The sequence below is a fragment of the Candida parapsilosis genome, contig 005569 (genome assembly GCF_000182765.1).
Source record: "Candida parapsilosis strain CDC317 annotated contig 005569".
In the NCBI taxonomy this organism is placed as follows: domain Eukaryota; kingdom Fungi; phylum Ascomycota; class Pichiomycetes; order Serinales; family Debaryomycetaceae; genus Lodderomyces; species Lodderomyces parapsilosis.
Genome location: NW_023503278.1, coordinates 1,251,444 through 1,269,831, shown reverse-complemented (window position 1 = coordinate 1,269,831; position 18,388 = coordinate 1,251,444). Strand labels below are relative to the sequence as shown.

Genomic DNA, 18,388 nt, shown 5'->3' with positions numbered 1-18,388 from the left:
GAAGATTGTAAACAGTCTATAAGTTTCTCACCAATGTTCTAAAAGTTTCAACTTCATCCCAACAATTAAGACTCTTGCCTTGATTATCTTTTAAACACTTTATGACTTGCTCTCTCGAATCTTTAACTTGAGGAGTTATATCGACTTGTTCTAATTTAGCATTCTCTTGCAATAATTGAGTTAACTTAGCAATCTTGGCACTTGATTCAGCCACTGAAAGCTTGGATTTACTACTATCACTCTTGTCATTGGCAATGGCATCATTGGTGGTTTGTTTGAATTTCTTGATGGTTTGTTGTTCCAACTTTTGCAATTCTTGAGCTACTCTATCTTGAATATATTTCTCAGTATATTGAGCTCGAGAGTAGTCTGACTATGAAAAAAGGAAGGTTAGTTAGTAATTGGGCTTTATTTTTTAAAAAAGCTAGAACCTCTTTCTCGATTGGGTCAACAATTGAGCGTTTTAGTGGATAACTTGTGTGTGTCTAATTACATACCTCTGGAGATTGTTCCAATTGTGACAAAAAAGTTGAACTAAAGTCAACTGGTGTGGTTGGTGTAAAAACTTTTGTTTCTGGTTTTGAAGTGTTGGATCCCATGATTATTCCTAATTGTATCTATTATCCCTCCTGTCGTGCTCTATAAAAAAGGATAGCAAGAAGAAACTCGTTGTGAGTGAGTTGGCTGGTGAAGTCTTTGGTTCAAAGAAGGTCAAAGATTGTGATGAAATCTCTCTCTGTCATTTTGAGGGTCGTGTTTATTTTGCAATTTTGCAATTGGATGAAAAAATAAAAAAAAAACTTTCTATCACTCGAGGAGAGAGTCAATCGATTTCTAGGAGCAAGACAATAACTACATCTGCAAATATATCAAAGCAACAAGGATAAAGATACAAAATGCCACCAGTCCAACAGTATCAATATGTAGGTCACCAACCATCAAACTGGGACAAGTTCAAAATGGGTGCTCTAATGGGCTCAACCGTTGGTGTTTGTGTTGGTGTCTTATTCGGCGGGTTTTCAATCTTGCAAAATGGTGCTGGACCCAATGGTGTAATGAGAACACTTGGTCAGTATATAATGGGATCAGTGGGGACATTTGGTTTGTTTATGTCTATTGGATCAGTAATTAGATCTGATCCAAAGTATATGGAGATGCAAAGGAATATGGTTGCTAATCAAAGAGCTAAGTTGACTGCTATTTACAGAGATTGAGAAAAGAGAGAGAGAGAGAGAGAGAAGGGGTAAGAGAATACAAATACCAGATGAGGAGGATGAGGAGGTGGACGATTGCTCCGTGGAAGGGATTTGGATGTGATTCAATCTGGTACCAGGAAGTTTACGACTAACGAACACGAATAACAACAGCTAAAGATAATCAAAAACGTACACATATATGTAAATAGCAGAAAATGGGAACAAAAGGGTTACTTTGGGAATCTTTGATCAACTCATTTTTTATTTTTATGATGATTTTCTTTTATTGTTTTCGATACTCTCTTTATCTCTCTATACATGTAACTCTATCTCTTTATTATGCTCTAAATCAAATAAATACGTTAATCCAAACTGCGGTACTTGGTATTCATTGGCTTTCCCCATAGAGGTTGCCAATTTCGATAATAAATTCTTCGGTTCCAAAATGGGCTCGCCACTAAGCTTGAATGTACCCCAATGTATTCCCTTCATGAAAATTGCCGACACTTGCTGTGTTACGCGTAGTGCTTCCTCGGGGGAAATGTGTCGTGGTTTTTGATGCCAACTAGGACAATATTGACCAATGGGTAACAATGCCAACGTTATGGGTCCATTCTTGGCACCAATAACGTCAAATAATTCCTTCAGGTATCCTGTATCTCCAGCATGATACACTATTGATTGCCCATTACGTTTCAAAATGTATGAGCACCATAGTGATTTATTTGAGTCAATAACGTACCGTCCTGACCAATGCATCGATGGAACACATTCAATCTCGTATTTGTCATGGAAACCAGAATTATTGCTGGAGGTGGAGGTGGAGGTGGAGTTGGAGGTGGAGCTGTTGCTGTTGGTGTCGTTCTGGGTGATATATTTCGTTATATCCAACGTGTCCCACCAGTCTAATTCAATCACCTTATGAATTCCTCTACGCGCTAATTTACTCTTCAACCCCAATGGCACTATCCAATAACTTTCATTTCGTATTTTATCAACAAGATCCATTTCCAAATGATCAGGATGATCATGAGAAACTAAAATAAAATTAAGATTGTTATTAGTTGCGTATTTGATATCATCCAAAGATAACGGTGATTTGGTTAATCGTTTCGGACCCAATGAAGGTGTAATCAAATGATCACTTAGTATTGGATCAGTCAAGAAATTGATTCCTGAAACTTGAAATAATGTACATGACTGGCCCAACCAAGTGAATAAAAGTTGGTGATTGATGGAGGGTAGTGTAGATCTAAACAAAATCCCACTACTGTGTTGCTTCTGATACAAGGCCTGGAAATCATGACTCGTGATACATTGCTGGAGAATTTGTGAATTGGTTCTATATTTTTCCAAATTGGGTTTGAACAATTTTAATTCATCTTCAACATCAACGGCACCGTCATGTGGATGAGGCAATTTGGCATGTTTTTCAAACATGTTCCCATACAACAGTTCAAATAGTTCCATTATTCGAACAAGGACAAATTCAAAAGCCGTTTGCGGCCTGTACTCGTCAAATGGGTTGATAAACATTCCTGCAACAGTAGCCGATTTAAATTTGGAATAGTCTAGGTCACCGGATTGTCCAAGCTGAGGTGTCCGTAACTGTGCTTTCAGTTGCTGTTGCTGTTGCTGTTGCTGCTCCTGCTGCCTGAGCAACTTTTGATACTCGTCTTTTCTAGATTTGATGACATATTGAGTCCGTATAAACATGTATGCTTCAAATGAAGCATAGATTGAAACGATTCCTATCCCTAGCTTGAACTTAAGCCCTATAGATCCTAATACGGCCATCTTGTTGAAGTTGTTCTAAATATATACGAATGCAAGTGAGATTTTGGTTTCGGGGGGTTTTTTTTTAAATGTCGCACTTTCAACGTCATCGACCTCGGCAATAAAAGATCAAATCCACAGCCTAAATGTTGTATTAAGTCTATATAACTCTATCACACCCCTTTATTAATGTCTCTTTACAACACCTGCAATATTGGCTGATTCAAGAATATGCTTTTTATAATCATGAATATTACCAGGGAATTTCGAAATGGTATCATTTTCAGCCACCCAAATCTCATTACAAACTTTATCAATAATTGCAACATCATGAGAAACCATCAATATACCACCTTTAAAATTTCTCATTGCTTCAGCTAACGCATCCAAACCTTGGGTATCAAGATGGTTAGAAGGTTCATCTAGGATTAAAATGTGGGGCTGATTCAAACACAATGCTGCAAATGCCACTCTCGATTTTTGACCTCCTGATAATAATTGCATCTTTTGTAAACCCAAGGGACCAGTAATACCAAATGAACCTAAATGACGCCTGTATTCCTCATCAGTTTTCCCAGGAAAAGTTTGGCTCATCCAAGAAACTGCCGAAAGTGACAAATCCATGGCATCAACATGATGTTGAGCAAAATATCCAATTCTTAACCGTCCATTCTTGTTGATATATCCTTCCAAGGGAGTGATTTGTTCCATAATTAGTTTCAAAAGAGTAGTTTTACCAGTACCATTACCACCACAAAATGCAATTCTTGAATCCATTTGCACATCCAAATTGACATTTTTGAAAAGTAACTTGTTTGGATCATACCCAAAACTAACATCTTGCATTTGCAAGATTGGTGGTGAAATACTATCAGGTTCAGCAAATTTAAACGTAACAACTTTATCGTCTTCAGGGGGTTCTAATACAGGCAATTTTTCCAATTTCTTGATACGTGATTGCGCTTCTTGTGATTTAGCAGCATTGTATCTAAACTTGTCAATAAACTCTTGTAAATGTTGTCTATAAGCCATTTGACTTTCATATTCACGACGTTGATTCTTGATTCTTTCTTCTCTTGTAGCATAAAACGAATCGAAATTGGCACCTCTGTAATAATCCAATCTTTCTGAATGTTGATGGATAATATCGGTAGCCACTTCGTTTAGGAATGCACGATCGTGTGAGACAACGAGCACAGTTGATTTATAAGTTTGTAAATAGTTTGCCAAAAAGGTAATGGATGGAACATCCAACATATTGGAAGGCTCATCCAACAATAATAAATCAGGTTGACAAAACAATGCTCTTGCTAATGACAATCTCATTCTCCAACCACCAGAAAATTGCTTTGTTGGTAAATTTTGTGTTTCCTTTGTGAACCCCAACCCATATAGAATGGCAGCTGCTTTACTTTCAGCTTTGTCCGATTCCATTTCATTCAATTTCTCACTAATTTCTTGTAAATGATTTTCCAAGTCGTCACGTTCATTATCAAGCTTCTTTACTTCCAATGACTCTTCATCAAACTCTTTTCTCAAGTTTTCAATTTCAGTTATTCGTTCATTGATCTTCAGTTCTTCTTGCAACAAACTTTTTCTCCACACATCAGCATCCAAAACACTTTGTAATGCAGGGGTATCATCACCTCTAATTTCTTGTTCAACATGCAAAATGGTGATGTGTTTAGGGACATTCAATTCTCTTCTAGACAATGCTCTCAACAAAGTGGATTTACCAATACCATTTTGACCAACTAAACCATATCTTCTACCATAAGCCAAAGTCAATGAAGCCTCACTCAAGATTCTTTGACCATCTCCCACATACAAGTCAATATTGTCAATCTTGATATCTTTGGATTTACCAGCGCTAGATCCAAAATCAAGAGGATTGATTTCAAGAAAGAATGAATCATAATCTTGTTCTTGTTTTTCATTCAACAATTTGGAAGCTTCATACTTGACAAATTTGTTGTTACGTTTGGCAACTTTTTTAGCGATTTTCCTCTCTTGTTTCTCCAATTTTTTCTTGTCAACTCTGGTTTCCATGACTCTACCAGTATGCTCAATATCATTACTGGCAGACAACAATGCCAAAGACGAGTTGATGTCTCTTTTGGTATTATTTTGCAATACATTGATATCGAGTAAACGTTTTGAAGTATCCCCAGTAATGGCCAATTTCTCCATATTCTTTTTCAATTTTTCACTCAACTGTTGAGTAATGGAGTCAGTCAAGCTTTTAACTTTATCAGATGGACCACCTGCTGATATCAACAAACTGTTCAAAAAGGCCATTTCATCAGAAATATTGATCCGTTGAGCACGAACACTATCTTCAGTCGCATCAGACACATGTTGAATGTATCCAACAGCATAGTCAGCTACTACTGAATCAATAGCTGGAACTGCTTGTCTGATCTGTAAACTAACGTTGGACATTGGTAATAAAGTTGCGAAGTGATAATTCTTTGTTGATTGAGGAAATGAGAAAATTTTTGTCTTTGGCATTAGTCCGCGATAACCCTTTTCGTTTACAAAAATTGGTGATTAAGTTTTCAAAGTCGTATAAAGTCAAATTAAACTACATATGGTTAGTGTATATAGTGTATAGTATATCTCCTTTATAAAGCAGCTTTGATCTTTGGTTCCAATTGGTCAGCAGATTTCAATTGTTGAACATCTGAGTTACCACCAATATGTTGACCACCAATAAAGACATTTGGTACCGTCTTTTGACCAGTCAATTCAGCCAAAGCTTCTTGAATTTCACCACCATCAGATTCTTCATCTAATTCAAGAATATAAGCATCCTTAGTAAGAGCTTCAATGGTCTTTTTAGTTTGAGCACAGTATGGACAATAAGTCTTTGAAGCAATGAAAATTGGATGTTCTTTGATCAATTGTTCAACTTTTTGTTTAGTTTGAGTAGAAACCATGTTTGATGAGATTGAATAGTATCTGTTGTAGACAAGGGGTTTAACTGTTCTAGTAGTAATAGTAGTAGTAGTAGTAGTAATATATGATTTGGGTAATAAACTCCTAATCATAAAAATCGAAAATCAATTGAATTGTGTAGTTAAAGCAAGTGGCGAAAAACTATGGCTCTTTTATATATACACCTTGACTTGTTGGATAAGTTATAGAAGTATGTTGCTCTGTTAGTAGAGAGTAAGTAGTATGTAGCACGTTCTTTTTCTTTCTTTGTGTGCTTTTGCCGTCACAATGAAAAACATTATTATTATTTTACCAAAAGTACACTACCCTCAGCAATAAGAGAGGAGCTTAGTAATAATAATAATAATAATAAGAATAAGAATAAGAATAAGAATAATATATGAGTACAACCGGATAATAACCTCAAATGGGATGATAACCGAAACCTAAACTCGACGGTGATAATCTTATTTCAAGCTAGCTTAGATCACGTACATCATTCGATTTACAACAAAAGTCATTCAACAATATATTCCCGTTTCATTTCGCAACTAGCAAAACCGGTAAGCGCCGTGTTTTCGCAGCTAACAAAACCGGTAAGCGCCGTGTTTTCGCAATTTAGAAAAGGATCTAGATCGACTTTTTTTACACAGGAATACATAATCAATATTGTAGACATAATGTTATTACTATAAACTCATGTTGTTACTAATGCATCCCCGTCTAAAGTTTACCCATCCTGTCTTTGAAAAGATCGTGAGATAAAATCTCAATTGAATAGGTATCTGGATCTCTAATAAATGCAATACCTTTAACAGCTGAACCTTGATTGAATTTGACAGACCAATCCAATTTGTCTCCATAAGCTTGTTCCAATTCTTGACAGAATTTACCAGGATCTTCACACGAGATACAAATATGGCCATAGCCTTGTACTTCACCGTTTTCAGTACTGTTTCCATTATGATAACCTTTGAAACTTGAATCAGATTCTGTGCCCCAATTGTGAGTCAATTCCAATATGGATTCTCTTTTCAGTTGTTCTTCCCATGACATTGTGCCCTCTTTGAAATTTGCATCATGGTTATAACCAAGAAAATATAAACTAAATTTTGCCTCTGGGAAATCCTTTTTGGAAAATAACTTGAATCCCAATGATCGGTAAAATTTCAATGACACTTCTGGATCTTTGACTCTAACCATGGTATGATTCAATTTGTAAGAAGATATCTCAGTCTTGTTTTCTTGTTTATCAATTCCATTTTCAATCACCTCAATCCAATAATCCTCTGGATCAGACAACAAAAACGCAATATTGTGTTGACGTCCATCCGATAACTTCTTTTTGAATCTAACACCATTGGCTAAAAACTGTTCTTGTGCAGCTTCAATATTATCAACAGAAATACAAACATGTCCAAATCCTTTGTCTTTATCACCATTTCCATTGTTAATCTCTTCAGTACCACCATGATTATAACACAACTCCAAAACACCTTCACGTGCAGCCCAATTCAAGTGTTTATTCTTTTCAGTCTCATAGTTTAACATGTACAATGTGAATGTGTCAAATGGAATTGTAGCAATTAATTTCATTCCTATTTTCTCTTGCCACCAATCAACAGACTTGGGATCCTTGATTCTAAGACAAGTGTGGTTCACAAGAAAACTATTGTTGATAGTAACCATTGTTCTGACTGCAATTGACGTGGAAAAAGAGTAGTTTCGATAGTTGTTGTTGTTGTTGTTGTTATTGTTGATTGCAATTGATGTGGATGAAGGTGATAAATTCTTCGTGTTGGAATGATGATGATTTATATAATACAGCAAATGCGCACTACCGTTGATATTCCGCTTCAATGAATATCCGGAATTCCTGCACCCACGGCGGATTACAGTTTGTACCAACAACATTATAATTCTGTACCGATGCTCAGTACTGTTGACTGGAGAGTACTACGATTGCTATTACTCAAAGAGACAATATTTGCTGTTATGAAAGCTATCTCTTTTTCTTTTTTTTTTTTTTTTTGGTTTTTTTGGATATCCGCTGAGTTACACAACCCCCTCCAAAGAACAATAGATTAGTTGCTTCGACCGATTCTTTTTCTTTTTCTTTTTTTCTCCCCCTTCTCCGCGCAAGCATAGAGAACCCGAGACAATCACGGGTCGGCACTGACCTCTAGTCGAACCTCACGAGTGATACGTACTAGTACCCAAATAACCCACATTTATTGTATTCATAGTCTCTATATACAACTGGAAATTACACTTTCTATGAACACCTTTTCTTCTCTCTCTCTCTCTATTTATTTTATTTAAGATTCTGCGCCTCTTGTTTAAATTGTTCAAAAACATCCTTTTTAATTTTGTATCCATGTTCATCAGCCAAGGGGAATTGCTTAGTTTCCACATCAAGTTTATACCGTTTCATAGCATCAACTCCTACTTGATAAAATTGAGCATAAGGTTTAACAAATTTAGCAATATGACTTTCTTCAGGATTCTTCAACTCCAACATATCTGAAATCACAAGTACTTGTCCTGAACAAAAGGGCCCAGCACCAATGCCAATTGTTGGTACTGACAAGTTCTCGGTAATGTATTGAGCTATTTTATTGGGAATACATTCCAACACAATGGCAAACACACCAGCTTTTTGTAAATTTAGACATTCTTGATAAATGTCCAATGCCCCCTTTGCGTCTTTGCCTTGTAATTTAAAACCGCCTATGGCATTGTGTTTCTGAGGTGTTAATCCAACATGTCCCATAACTGGTATCCCTACTGAGATTAATTTTTCAATTGTGGGGATATTTTCAGAATTCCCACCCTCTAATTTGACACCTTGAACTTTACCTTTTTGAACTAAACTGATTGCTGATTTAGTAGCCTGCTCCACTGATGCTTCAAATGATCCAAATGGTAAATCAGCAATAATTAGGGATCTATCATTGCCTCGCAGAACTGATTGAACATGGTACATCATTTCGTCCAAGGTCAATTCATTGGTATCTTGGTATCCCAATGTGGTATTCGCTAGCGAGTCACCAACCAAGCATATATCTATATCTCCAGCATCCACTAGTTTGGCAGTTATGAAATCATGGGCCGTTACCACCGAGATTGGCTTTTGCGATTGGTGAAATTGATGGATATCGGCAACGGTTTTTCTCGATACTTGATTATAGGATGATCTGAGGAATGAAGAGTGAGAAAGCAAACGCACAGTTTGTTTATGTATCGATTTGCGGAATATCATATCGCAATATGAGAGGGGGCAGTCTGGTGGTTGAAGTGAAAAGAATTGCAGTTCAAATTTTTTTTTTTTTTTTTTGAAGTTCCTCGGACGAGTGAGGAATCGTGGGGCAATTAAAATACACACTCATATGCAGCAACATCTTTCTTATACGAGAGATTAAACGACCAAAACCAGCATATCAATTGAGAACGACACCACAAAAGATCTGCATCAAAAGCAATCACTTCTCTCAACCTACGTGCTTGTTATATTATGAATAAAATGAAAATGCAACGGTGTTAAATATGTATATATATATATATAAAAATCTATGATATTCAAAAGTAAAAATGTACAAAGGCAGCAGCATCACCTCCTGAGCGCCATTTCTGCCTAAACCAAGAATTTTTGATTCTCCATGGTACCAGATCTTGAAAAAGAGGCATATCTTTGGAATGGATCATTTCTTTCCAATTCATATTCGGGATTATTGGCCCTTTTGTTGGTTAATCTTCTGAAAAACACCCGCTTACCCCATTTCCAACCTTCAGCACCAAGTAAAAACAATACCGAACATCCAACAGCAACTCCCCATTCCCATCCAATGGACTTGTGAAGAAACACTTTGGTGTTAATAACAGGGATGTAAACCACCGGGAAAACAGTGACAAATCCGCCAATGACTGACCAAAATAAAAATTGATTGCTCCATAAATCAATAGCGGTTTGTTTCCACCATGGATTATCGGTATCTTGTCTCATGTAAAATAAGGAATGAGTAGGATGAATACATTCCCAAGCAAGAATTAAAGCACACCACGTCATATTGGCAAATGAAGCTGATCTACCGCGGAACACCAAGCCACATACATCGACATCAGCATCCATCGAGTTACAATCAACTCCCAAATCTCCATTACCATTACCAAAGACAATAACGACAAAACAAAGCAAACATGAACATGCCATCCAGAAGCCATATCCCAACATATCAATAATCACTTCCCAAGTGAAAATGGTATTGTTTGGTGGTTTTTCCAAAATATCATCACTGGCTTTTTCTTGACCCAATCCCATGGCAGGGAAACAAGAAGTAACAACCAAAATCCACAAAACTTCAACTGGAGACAAGGGGAAAACTGAAAATCCAGACTCATCCATAAATGCCAACCCAATCATCAAATACAATGCTTGAGCGACATTTTCAGCCAACAATTGCAACACGAATTTTTGAATATTGGCAGACATTCTTCTACCTTCTTCAATAGCATTCAAAATTGACGCGAAATTGTCATCAGTTAAAACGATATCAGAAGCATCCTTGGCAACATCAGAACCATTCATACCCATGGCAATACCAACATCGGCTTTCTTCAACGATGGCGAATCATTAACACCATCACCAGTCATGGCAGCGAATTTTTGACGACGATGTAAAGCATCAATCATACGTACTTTAGTTTGTGGGGCACAACGGGCAATAACAAGGGGCAACACTGGTAAATTGTCAATCTCTTCATCGGATAAAGCATCAAATTCATTAGCAGTCATAACCATAACTTTGACAACTTCATCGGAGTAATGGTATAAATTGTGAGGCAAGATACCAACTTCTTGGGCAATAGCTTTAGCAGTACCAGGATGATCACCAGTAAGCATATGAACATTGATACCTGCTCTGTGACACAATTTGACAGATCCAGCAGTTTCTTCTCTTGGAGGATCATAGATACCAATAAGTCCCTGGAAAGTCAAGTTATTTTCAACCTTTTCACGATCATCAAAATCTCCATCAATGGATCTGGTTGCAAAAGCCAACACTCTTAAACCTTGAGATGATAATGCCGTCATGTTTTCTTCAATCAAATGTTTATCAGAATCGGTCAATTCCTTCAATTCTTGTGAATCATCTGTGCCTTCACCATACCAAGTGGTACACAATTGCACCACTCTTTCGACAGCACCCTTGGTGTAGACTCTAGTCTCACCAGTTTTCTTATCCTTGTAAATGGCTGACATTCTTTTAATTGATGAATCAAATGGGAATTCAGCAATGTGTTCAAATCCATCAACCAATGATTCTCTAGCATAATCCAATCTGGTGGTGAAAACTTGAATGGCAATTTCAGTAGCATCTCCGTGGGCTTTCCAAACCAATTCACCCAGTTCTTCGTCTTTGCTTTGATTGACAGTGGCAATGTTGGCCAAAGTGGCAGTCATTAACCAGTCATGCATACTTTGTGGCATTGGATCAGGATATGGTTTATTGAAATCAATTTCTTCATCAGTTTCCTTGATGAAAAATGGTGAATATGGTGCATATTTGACGTCACCTTCAGTTGGATTATATGGCTCATTTGAATTTTGTACTTCCAAAGTACCAACATTGGGTAACCAAACTTTTTTGGCAATCATCTTACCTTGTGTCAAAGTACCAGTCTTGTCTGAACAAATATCATTAATACCACCCAATGCTTCCAATGAATCCAATTTACGAACAATAACATTTTTGGAAACCATAACTTGAGCACCAACAGCCATAGTAATGGTCAAAACGACAATCAATGCCGATGGAATCATTGACAATGCCACACAAATGGCATAAATGGCAACTTCACGATTAACATTCATCTTTTGTGATCCCATAACAACAATGGCAAATACAACAGCCACCCAAAAGAGGAAAATGGCCAACCATGAAAGTTTTCTTTGCAAAGGGGTACCAACAGTTATACCGAGAATGTTTCCAACAACATCATAAATGGTTCCAGCACAAGCACGACCATATTCTCTCTTTTTAGGTTTACCATTTGACTTGTCAACTCTACGAATCAATCCAGAGTTTCCTCTCAATGATTGAGCAATTTGACCAATCTCAGTACTTAAACCAGTTCCATAAGCAATACCGGACCCTCTTCCCTTGGAAACAATTGAGGAAGAATAAACCAAGTTTAATCTGTCACCAACAGGGATAGGTACTGAATAATCATCATACACAACTGTGTGATCTTTTTGCACTGGTAATGATTCACCTGTCAATAAAGCTTCATCAGTTTCCAAATTCATTGAATCAAACAATCTTAAATCAGCAGGAACGGTATCACCAACTTTAACATGAACAATATCACCAGGGACAACTTCTTCTGCTGGAACAGTGATATCATCTCCATTTCTAGTGACTCTGGCTGTTGGTGATGATAAATTACGCAATGAACCCATGGTTTTTTCAGCTTTAACTTCTTGAACAAAACCCACCACAATATTGATACCAACAACAAACCCAATAACACCACCAGATATCCAATCTCTAATAGCAAGAGCAATAATCATACTGATAAACAACACCAAAATCATGGCGTTAAATACTTGATGAGCCAATATCTTGGTGTATGAAATGGAATCCTCTTCTCCCAAATTGTTTGGACCATAGGTTGAAATTCTAGATTCAGCTTCTTTTGGTGATAATCCATCGGGTACATTGGTGTTGAACTCTTTAGCAACTTGTTCAACTGGTAGCCTATAGTACTCTTGTGAAACCATACCTTGGTCATCAGCCTTATTGGTGTTGTTTTTGGTAGTTGGTGCTGTGTTTGTCATTGATTTTTCTGATAATGAAGAGTCAGTATTTCTTCGTTGTGAGTCGCTTATTGATGAGTTCTCTTTTGAGTTTGACATTGTTTGAGGTTGTGTATTTTAGTAGTATCTCAATGTCTCTTATTAATTAGCAAGTCTGCTCAGTTTCTTTCTCTACTCTTTTGCAAACTAGATTGAAAAGCAAAAGAACAGGGGGGGGGGGGGAAGGGGGTAAGTGAAAAAAAAAATTTGATGAATATGAAAAGCAGACTCTTTTTCGTTTTAGAAAGCAAAGTAAATATTTATTATTATCGAAAGGGAAAGCGTCAAAGATGAATAATATAAAACCAGTTTTATGTTTTCTTTCGATTATTATAACGTTTTGGACTGTAAGTGTAGGTTGTGTGTAAAGTAGAATAAAAAACTTTGTTTTGTTAGTTCTAGTTTCTTACAGATAAGAAAGAAGAATTTATCAAGAAAGATTGAAAAAGAGGTGAGGGGATGGGGGGATATACCAAGCTATTTATAATTGTTCAAGCTCAAAGAATTTCTATAAATGAATAGAATTGGGTTTTTGATATATCAAAATATCTATGCGGAGTGTGCCATTTCTGTTAATTAATTTTTAAAGTTGCAGCTCATTACACAAAACCGCTAGCTATATATACAGGATCTATTGTTTTGTTATCCACCATTTGCTGCTTTTTGTGATTTAACTTTTTCTACGCTGTCTGGTTTTGTCTTGTTTTAAATTTTTTTCTTTTATTTTGCAATTCTCAAAGTCCATATTCAATTGCTTATCTGTGTGGACAAATTACAAACAATAATTACAAAGAAACAGTGGCAGGACCTGGCCACAGCTTTTTATGTTACATTTTTTGACAGGGCCAAGAGAGAATACTACTATTACATCCATACATAAGCTGACAAATGCATCAAAGTGTAATGTAATCTCTTGTCAGGGATAATATTGATTTACAAAGGACACACTCACTCTACTGGGTCATGTGTTTTCGGCTTCATTTGCTCTGATGTTGTCTCATTTTGGTTCCATATCTAACAGCTTTACAGAATGCCAAGTCTAATATTTTTCTTGTCATATTTGGTAGCGTCACGGAAAGTTTCTTAGCAACAAAGACCACATCCATACACACATACTTTCAAGCGGTTAGTTTGTATGCCTAGAATATCTGTTTTCTTTTTTCTTAGCAAGAGCCAAGAAATTGAGCAAAAGTACACTACAATATTGGTGTGCCCCTTTTGACCATTTGTTCATCACCACCAATATTATCCAGCCGAGATCAATATCTTCTTTTGAGGGGAATTGTTGTATTCGGCCGATATCACACCTCTGAAGCTTTGCCAGATCTATTCACATTTACGGGTCAATTCTGCGCCTCAAAACTCAAGGTCTAACTTTATTTCAATGGAAAATATTCCATACAACAGTTGTATAATCCTTTGGTTCTAATTCCAATATTTTTGACTTTGGTGGAATTACTATTTACTTTACATTGTGGGACCCCACGTTTTCTACTTTACGAGTTACGCCTCTTTACTAGACGGAATCATTTTACTTCTTAGTGCCTGATGAAGTTAATCGTATGTTTCTATTTATAGTCCTCTGACTCTTACATTTTACGAGCATTCGCTTATTTTATCTTTGGTGCCAAATTGCCTCACTATAATCAACTGTATCTACTGATGATATCCATTCATTATTATCTTTAAAGAGGTGACCACGTGGCCCCTTTCTCACTTTTTTTTCCTTTTTTTTTTTGTTCATATCACTTGAGGTTGCATTGTTGATAATATACATAATATACTTAATATACGTGTGCTAAATCAGGCGGGGGTCTTCTAATCGCTAAAAAAAGAACCGGAATAAATTTGTTTCTGTCTTTGTTTGTTTGACGTATCTGCAATATTAACCGACACAAAAAGCGGTGGCGAAGGTCACGCGCAAACTAAAGCGAAAAGCGAGACTAAACAGAAAAGGACAGAAGGAATTGCAAAATGGAATTGGAAATGATAAAGCCTTGTACAAGTTGGGTTTTGTACCATTTGCCGTAATTTCAGAGTCATAACTTCCGTTATGTGCTTATTGTTCTCTATTTTTTATATGCATTGCGGCTGCGGATCATTCATCCGCCTCTCTCTTTCGCTCTCTCTATCTAACATTTTGTGTTTTGGGGAAGAAAGGGAGAGTTTATCCGGAGTTTATCAATGGACAAGTTCGTTAACTCCGACGTAAATTAACATCTTTTAAAACCAAAGGGTACAGATGCAGAATGAGCGGAGTTATAATAAATAAATACCAAATACTTTGAGGCTGAGCCCTTGATATCATTCTGTCTCTTGGCTTTCTTTTCGTTCTTGAGAAAAACCACGTTTGAACCTACAAAATTGCGCCAACTTTCACTTCGCTTCTTACTCATACAGACAGAGCTGTTCTCATTCCATATATAGTTTTCCACATCTACTTGTTTCTCGTTGGTTGATGATATGGCTCATATGTTGGAACATGCGCTCCTGTATATAACTGAATATTTCTTGTCGTAAAGTTTTATTTTACTGTACACGTGACGCTATAATCGGTTTATCGTCAAGAAATCTAGATTCACTTGCTTCATTCACTCTTTTAACCCCGATGCAATGACGTGAGTTGAGATCTGATTGTATTACAGTCTTTTTATTTTTTATTCATACTAATGCGCATTAATTTTTCATACCAGCGCGACATAATAATTCATACAAACGCGACATTTATTTTTCATACTAAAATGACATAATTTTTCAAACTAAGACGACATAAATTTTCATACCAACGCTACATAATTTTTCAAACCATTGCGACATAAATTTTCAAACGATTTACATCATTACCCAAAAGAATTTCCATACCTCTGACCTAATTGAGCCTGGCTCTGTAGAATTAGGGCAATTGGATTTAAAGTATGAAATAATATCAAACCAAAATTTTTTTGTCTGAGCTTAGTCCTTTTCTACTCGCCTCTCTTGGGGGATTTTTGCAGTTATTTTCCCAAGCCAAAAGCTGTCTCCTTCCTATTCACAAGGATCCATACAGTTTAGAATGATTTCTTTTCTAAACAGTATGGTATGAAGCTACTAGCATGCTTACAGAAACCTTGATAGCTTTCTAAGACTATCTTTGCTGTTGCTTCCCTTACCCTTGGTGTTAATTGTTCTTTTCTAGATAAGTTTGATCGCTTAACTTTAGCCTTACATACCGACCAAAACTCTTCAATTGCATTCAATGAAGGTGAATAAGCTGGCAAAAATACTAGTTCCATTCCACTCAGTGCCACCAATAACTCGAGGTCGCGACGTTTATGGATCGCTGCGTTATCAAGTACCAAATACTTCATTTCCTTAAGTGCCTGGTTTGTTTCAATTTCTCTAAGCACAGACTTGACAAAGGAGTAGAAATGATCGGCTGTGGTACCAACCCTCGACTTCTTTTCCGAAATGGTAGTGTTGGAATTAACTTTTCTCTTCTTGTTAGGAGCATTCTCGACTGGGAGTCGCACCTTCAAGTCAATACACCCTTTTGGAGAGATAGCACCCAAGAATGACACATTGAGACCTCTGGTGACAGGAACTTTAAGGACAGCCTTTTCACCTACTTTTGACCACCCATATTCCCGTCTCATACTGATGTTGAAACCAGCCTCGTCGATGAAAACACAATTCTTTTCAAGGTCAATTTTGTCCTTATTCTCAAGTGCCCACTCGAATCTCTGTTGTTTTAATTCTGGCAGATCCCGTCTCATGGACCATTTAGAAAGTCTCTTGAGACTAAATTTGCATACCTTGATAAGAAAGTTATAAATAGTAGATTCACTTGCCTTCACACCTTCAAATGTACTCCTTAGTTTATTCAACAAGAAGTCTACGGTGACAGTGGGGTCAGAAAGAACCAACTCTTTCAAATAGTTTTTGTGGTCTTCAGAGAGAAGAGGTTTACGACCACGCTTTTTAGGTTTGTCATAGATACCATTAATTTCGTTAGCAATAAGGCGATTCCAATTTCTTTTCCAAGTATAAGCTATTTGTAAACTGATGTCTGTTGCTTGTGCAGCTCTGTATGCAGAAGACCCTTGTTCGATAACTAGTTGCCAGAATCTTTGCTTCTCTGCTTCAGAGTAGTATCTGTATGGACCTCTTTTAAATTTACAGTTTTTATCCTGTTCAGGGCTAACGGCTACATCTACGTCAACATCATCACACTCCATATTGGAATGTAAATTGTCAGCTTCAATTTTAGTTGGAGGGACTGCTTCATTGTAATCACTGTAACAAAAACAGGACTCTAATGGAGCTGTCTGACTGTCCAAATCCATGAGGTCTGACTCCAAAGTAAAAGAATTTCCAAGTCCATCTACATATCTGTTTGTGTGTAACTCCAGCTTGGAATTCATTATCCCTTTTAATCTTATATTAATAATTTTCTTTCCTACGGGAAACAAAATCACATAAAACAAAATTATGTCGCACTAGTTTGAACAATTTATGTCGCGTTAGTATGAACATTTATGTCGCACTAGTATGAAACAAAAATAAAGAGACTGTAAGTACGATAACTATCCAACAACTCCTATTGACCATTTACACAAGTTCCTCTTTTAACAATGACTCCCTTGGCTACAACTTCCTCCTCAGCTCCCAAACAAGCCCAGCCCTCAGCACAATCAGAGTGTGCCTGGCATGGTTGAGCAGAGACTAATTTAGTGTAAATGTAAAACACAACAAATAAAATTTGAGCAGCTTTCATTTTCTCTTGATTTAACGTATGTTGGTAATGTGAATTCTGATGTCTTTATTGGGTTAAGATTTAGTTTCCAAGTAAAAATTGTTCAGTCAGAGGAATTAACTACTCTATTTATAGTCCAAAATGTTTTGTTAAAGAATATGGTATTCATTTGTTTCCTGTTAATAGACACCATAAATCATACACGGCACAACTGCTTTAATTGTCATTTAGTAGTTTGAAAAGTTTTAGACGTGAAGCATAATCAATCCTATTGTTGACCAATAAATTAGCTTTCTGGCCGCTTGCACCTTATCATATTTAAGATTGCTAACCCAAGAAATTCGAGCCACTGCACGCAATGGCTTTTATTGTTTCTGCATGGGCTGGAAATTCTTGAAAAGTTTATAGTTTATCCATCGACATTTTGACAAAAAGTGGTACACGCTTTTACAACACTCTTTTCACAACCAATCGATCAAGTTATCGGTCTGTCATTTCATTTAGGTTTTGCTTGGTATAAACTACTTATTGGGCGGATATCTTTATCAACCTTGAGATAAAACTATCTGCTACTCGAAACATGTCACCACCCTTATCTTTATGCGATGTTTGTTTCTATTAGTAGTTTTACACACCGTGCTTAGCACTTGTAAACAGATATTATATCACCACACGCATGAATCAGGTCATTACAACCAGGTATTGCATCACGTTCGCTTCTTGATATATAGGAGTCATAAATCTATATCACAACATTTTCATTCTATTATCTTTCCGAGAACAATCAATACATTTGCGGTACAACTTGTTCACCTCTTTAAATATCAAACTGAGATTTGACATAGGTCATTGTAATGAAGATTACTTCTAATTATAATTTTATCGTGGAAG

General features: G+C 36.6%; 9 protein-coding genes across 9 annotated transcripts; 1 reads left to right on the top strand and 8 right to left on the bottom strand. All coding sequences in view use genetic code 12, as the record gives it.

Annotated features, from left to right (window-relative positions):
- Positions 1-16: 16 nt before the first annotated feature.
- Positions 17-599, bottom strand: CPAR2_105830 (uncharacterized protein; the record flags this gene model as incomplete). Its single annotated transcript, XM_036812639.1, has 2 exons — positions 17-373; positions 498-599. The coding sequence occupies 2 exons, from the start codon at positions 597-599 to the stop codon at positions 17-19; spliced, it is 459 nt and encodes a 152-aa protein (XP_036663727.1).
- A 297-nt stretch (positions 600-896) lies between these two features.
- Positions 897-1,214, top strand: CPAR2_105820 (uncharacterized protein; the record flags this gene model as incomplete). The annotated part of the gene is made up of 1 exon (XM_036812638.1): positions 897-1,214. One exon carries the CDS (start codon positions 897-899, stop codon positions 1,212-1,214), a length of 318 nt encoding a protein of 105 aa, XP_036663726.1.
- A 294-nt stretch (positions 1,215-1,508) lies between these two features.
- Positions 1,509-2,993, bottom strand: CPAR2_105810 (N-acetylphosphatidylethanolamine-hydrolyzing phospholipase D; the record flags this gene model as incomplete). Its single annotated transcript, XM_036812637.1, has 1 exon — positions 1,509-2,993. The coding sequence occupies one exon, from the start codon at positions 2,991-2,993 to the stop codon at positions 1,509-1,511; it is 1,485 nt and encodes a 494-aa protein (XP_036663725.1).
- Positions 2,994-3,158: 165 nt separating this feature from the next.
- GCN20 (putative AAA family ATPase) lies at positions 3,159-5,414 on the bottom strand (the record flags this gene model as incomplete). Its single annotated transcript, XM_036812636.1, has 1 exon — positions 3,159-5,414. One exon carries the CDS (start codon positions 5,412-5,414, stop codon positions 3,159-3,161), a length of 2,256 nt encoding a protein of 751 aa, XP_036663724.1.
- Positions 5,415-5,596: 182 nt separating this feature from the next.
- Positions 5,597-5,911, bottom strand: TTR1 (dithiol glutaredoxin; the record flags this gene model as incomplete). Its single annotated transcript, XM_036812635.1, has 1 exon — positions 5,597-5,911. The coding sequence occupies one exon, from the start codon at positions 5,909-5,911 to the stop codon at positions 5,597-5,599; it is 315 nt and encodes a 104-aa protein (XP_036663723.1).
- A 721-nt stretch (positions 5,912-6,632) lies between these two features.
- Positions 6,633-7,823, bottom strand: GLO1 (lactoylglutathione lyase; the record flags this gene model as incomplete). Its single annotated transcript, XM_036812634.1, has 1 exon — positions 6,633-7,823. The coding sequence occupies one exon, from the start codon at positions 7,821-7,823 to the stop codon at positions 6,633-6,635; it is 1,191 nt and encodes a 396-aa protein (XP_036663722.1).
- A 400-nt stretch (positions 7,824-8,223) lies between these two features.
- Positions 8,224-9,171, bottom strand: CPAR2_105770 (3-methyl-2-oxobutanoate hydroxymethyltransferase; the record flags this gene model as incomplete). Its single annotated transcript, XM_036812632.1, has 1 exon — positions 8,224-9,171. The coding sequence occupies one exon, from the start codon at positions 9,169-9,171 to the stop codon at positions 8,224-8,226; it is 948 nt and encodes a 315-aa protein (XP_036663721.1).
- A 372-nt stretch (positions 9,172-9,543) lies between these two features.
- ENA2 (Na(+)-exporting P-type ATPase) lies at positions 9,544-12,825 on the bottom strand (the record flags this gene model as incomplete). Its single annotated transcript, XM_036812631.1, has 1 exon — positions 9,544-12,825. The coding sequence occupies one exon, from the start codon at positions 12,823-12,825 to the stop codon at positions 9,544-9,546; it is 3,282 nt and encodes a 1,093-aa protein (XP_036663720.1).
- Positions 12,826-15,812: 2,987 nt separating this feature from the next.
- On the bottom strand, positions 15,813-17,165 carry CPAR2_105750 (uncharacterized protein; the record flags this gene model as incomplete). Its single annotated transcript, XM_036812630.1, has 1 exon — positions 15,813-17,165. One exon carries the CDS (start codon positions 17,163-17,165, stop codon positions 15,813-15,815), a length of 1,353 nt encoding a protein of 450 aa, XP_036663719.1.
- Between the last annotated feature and the right edge of the window lie 1,223 nt (positions 17,166-18,388).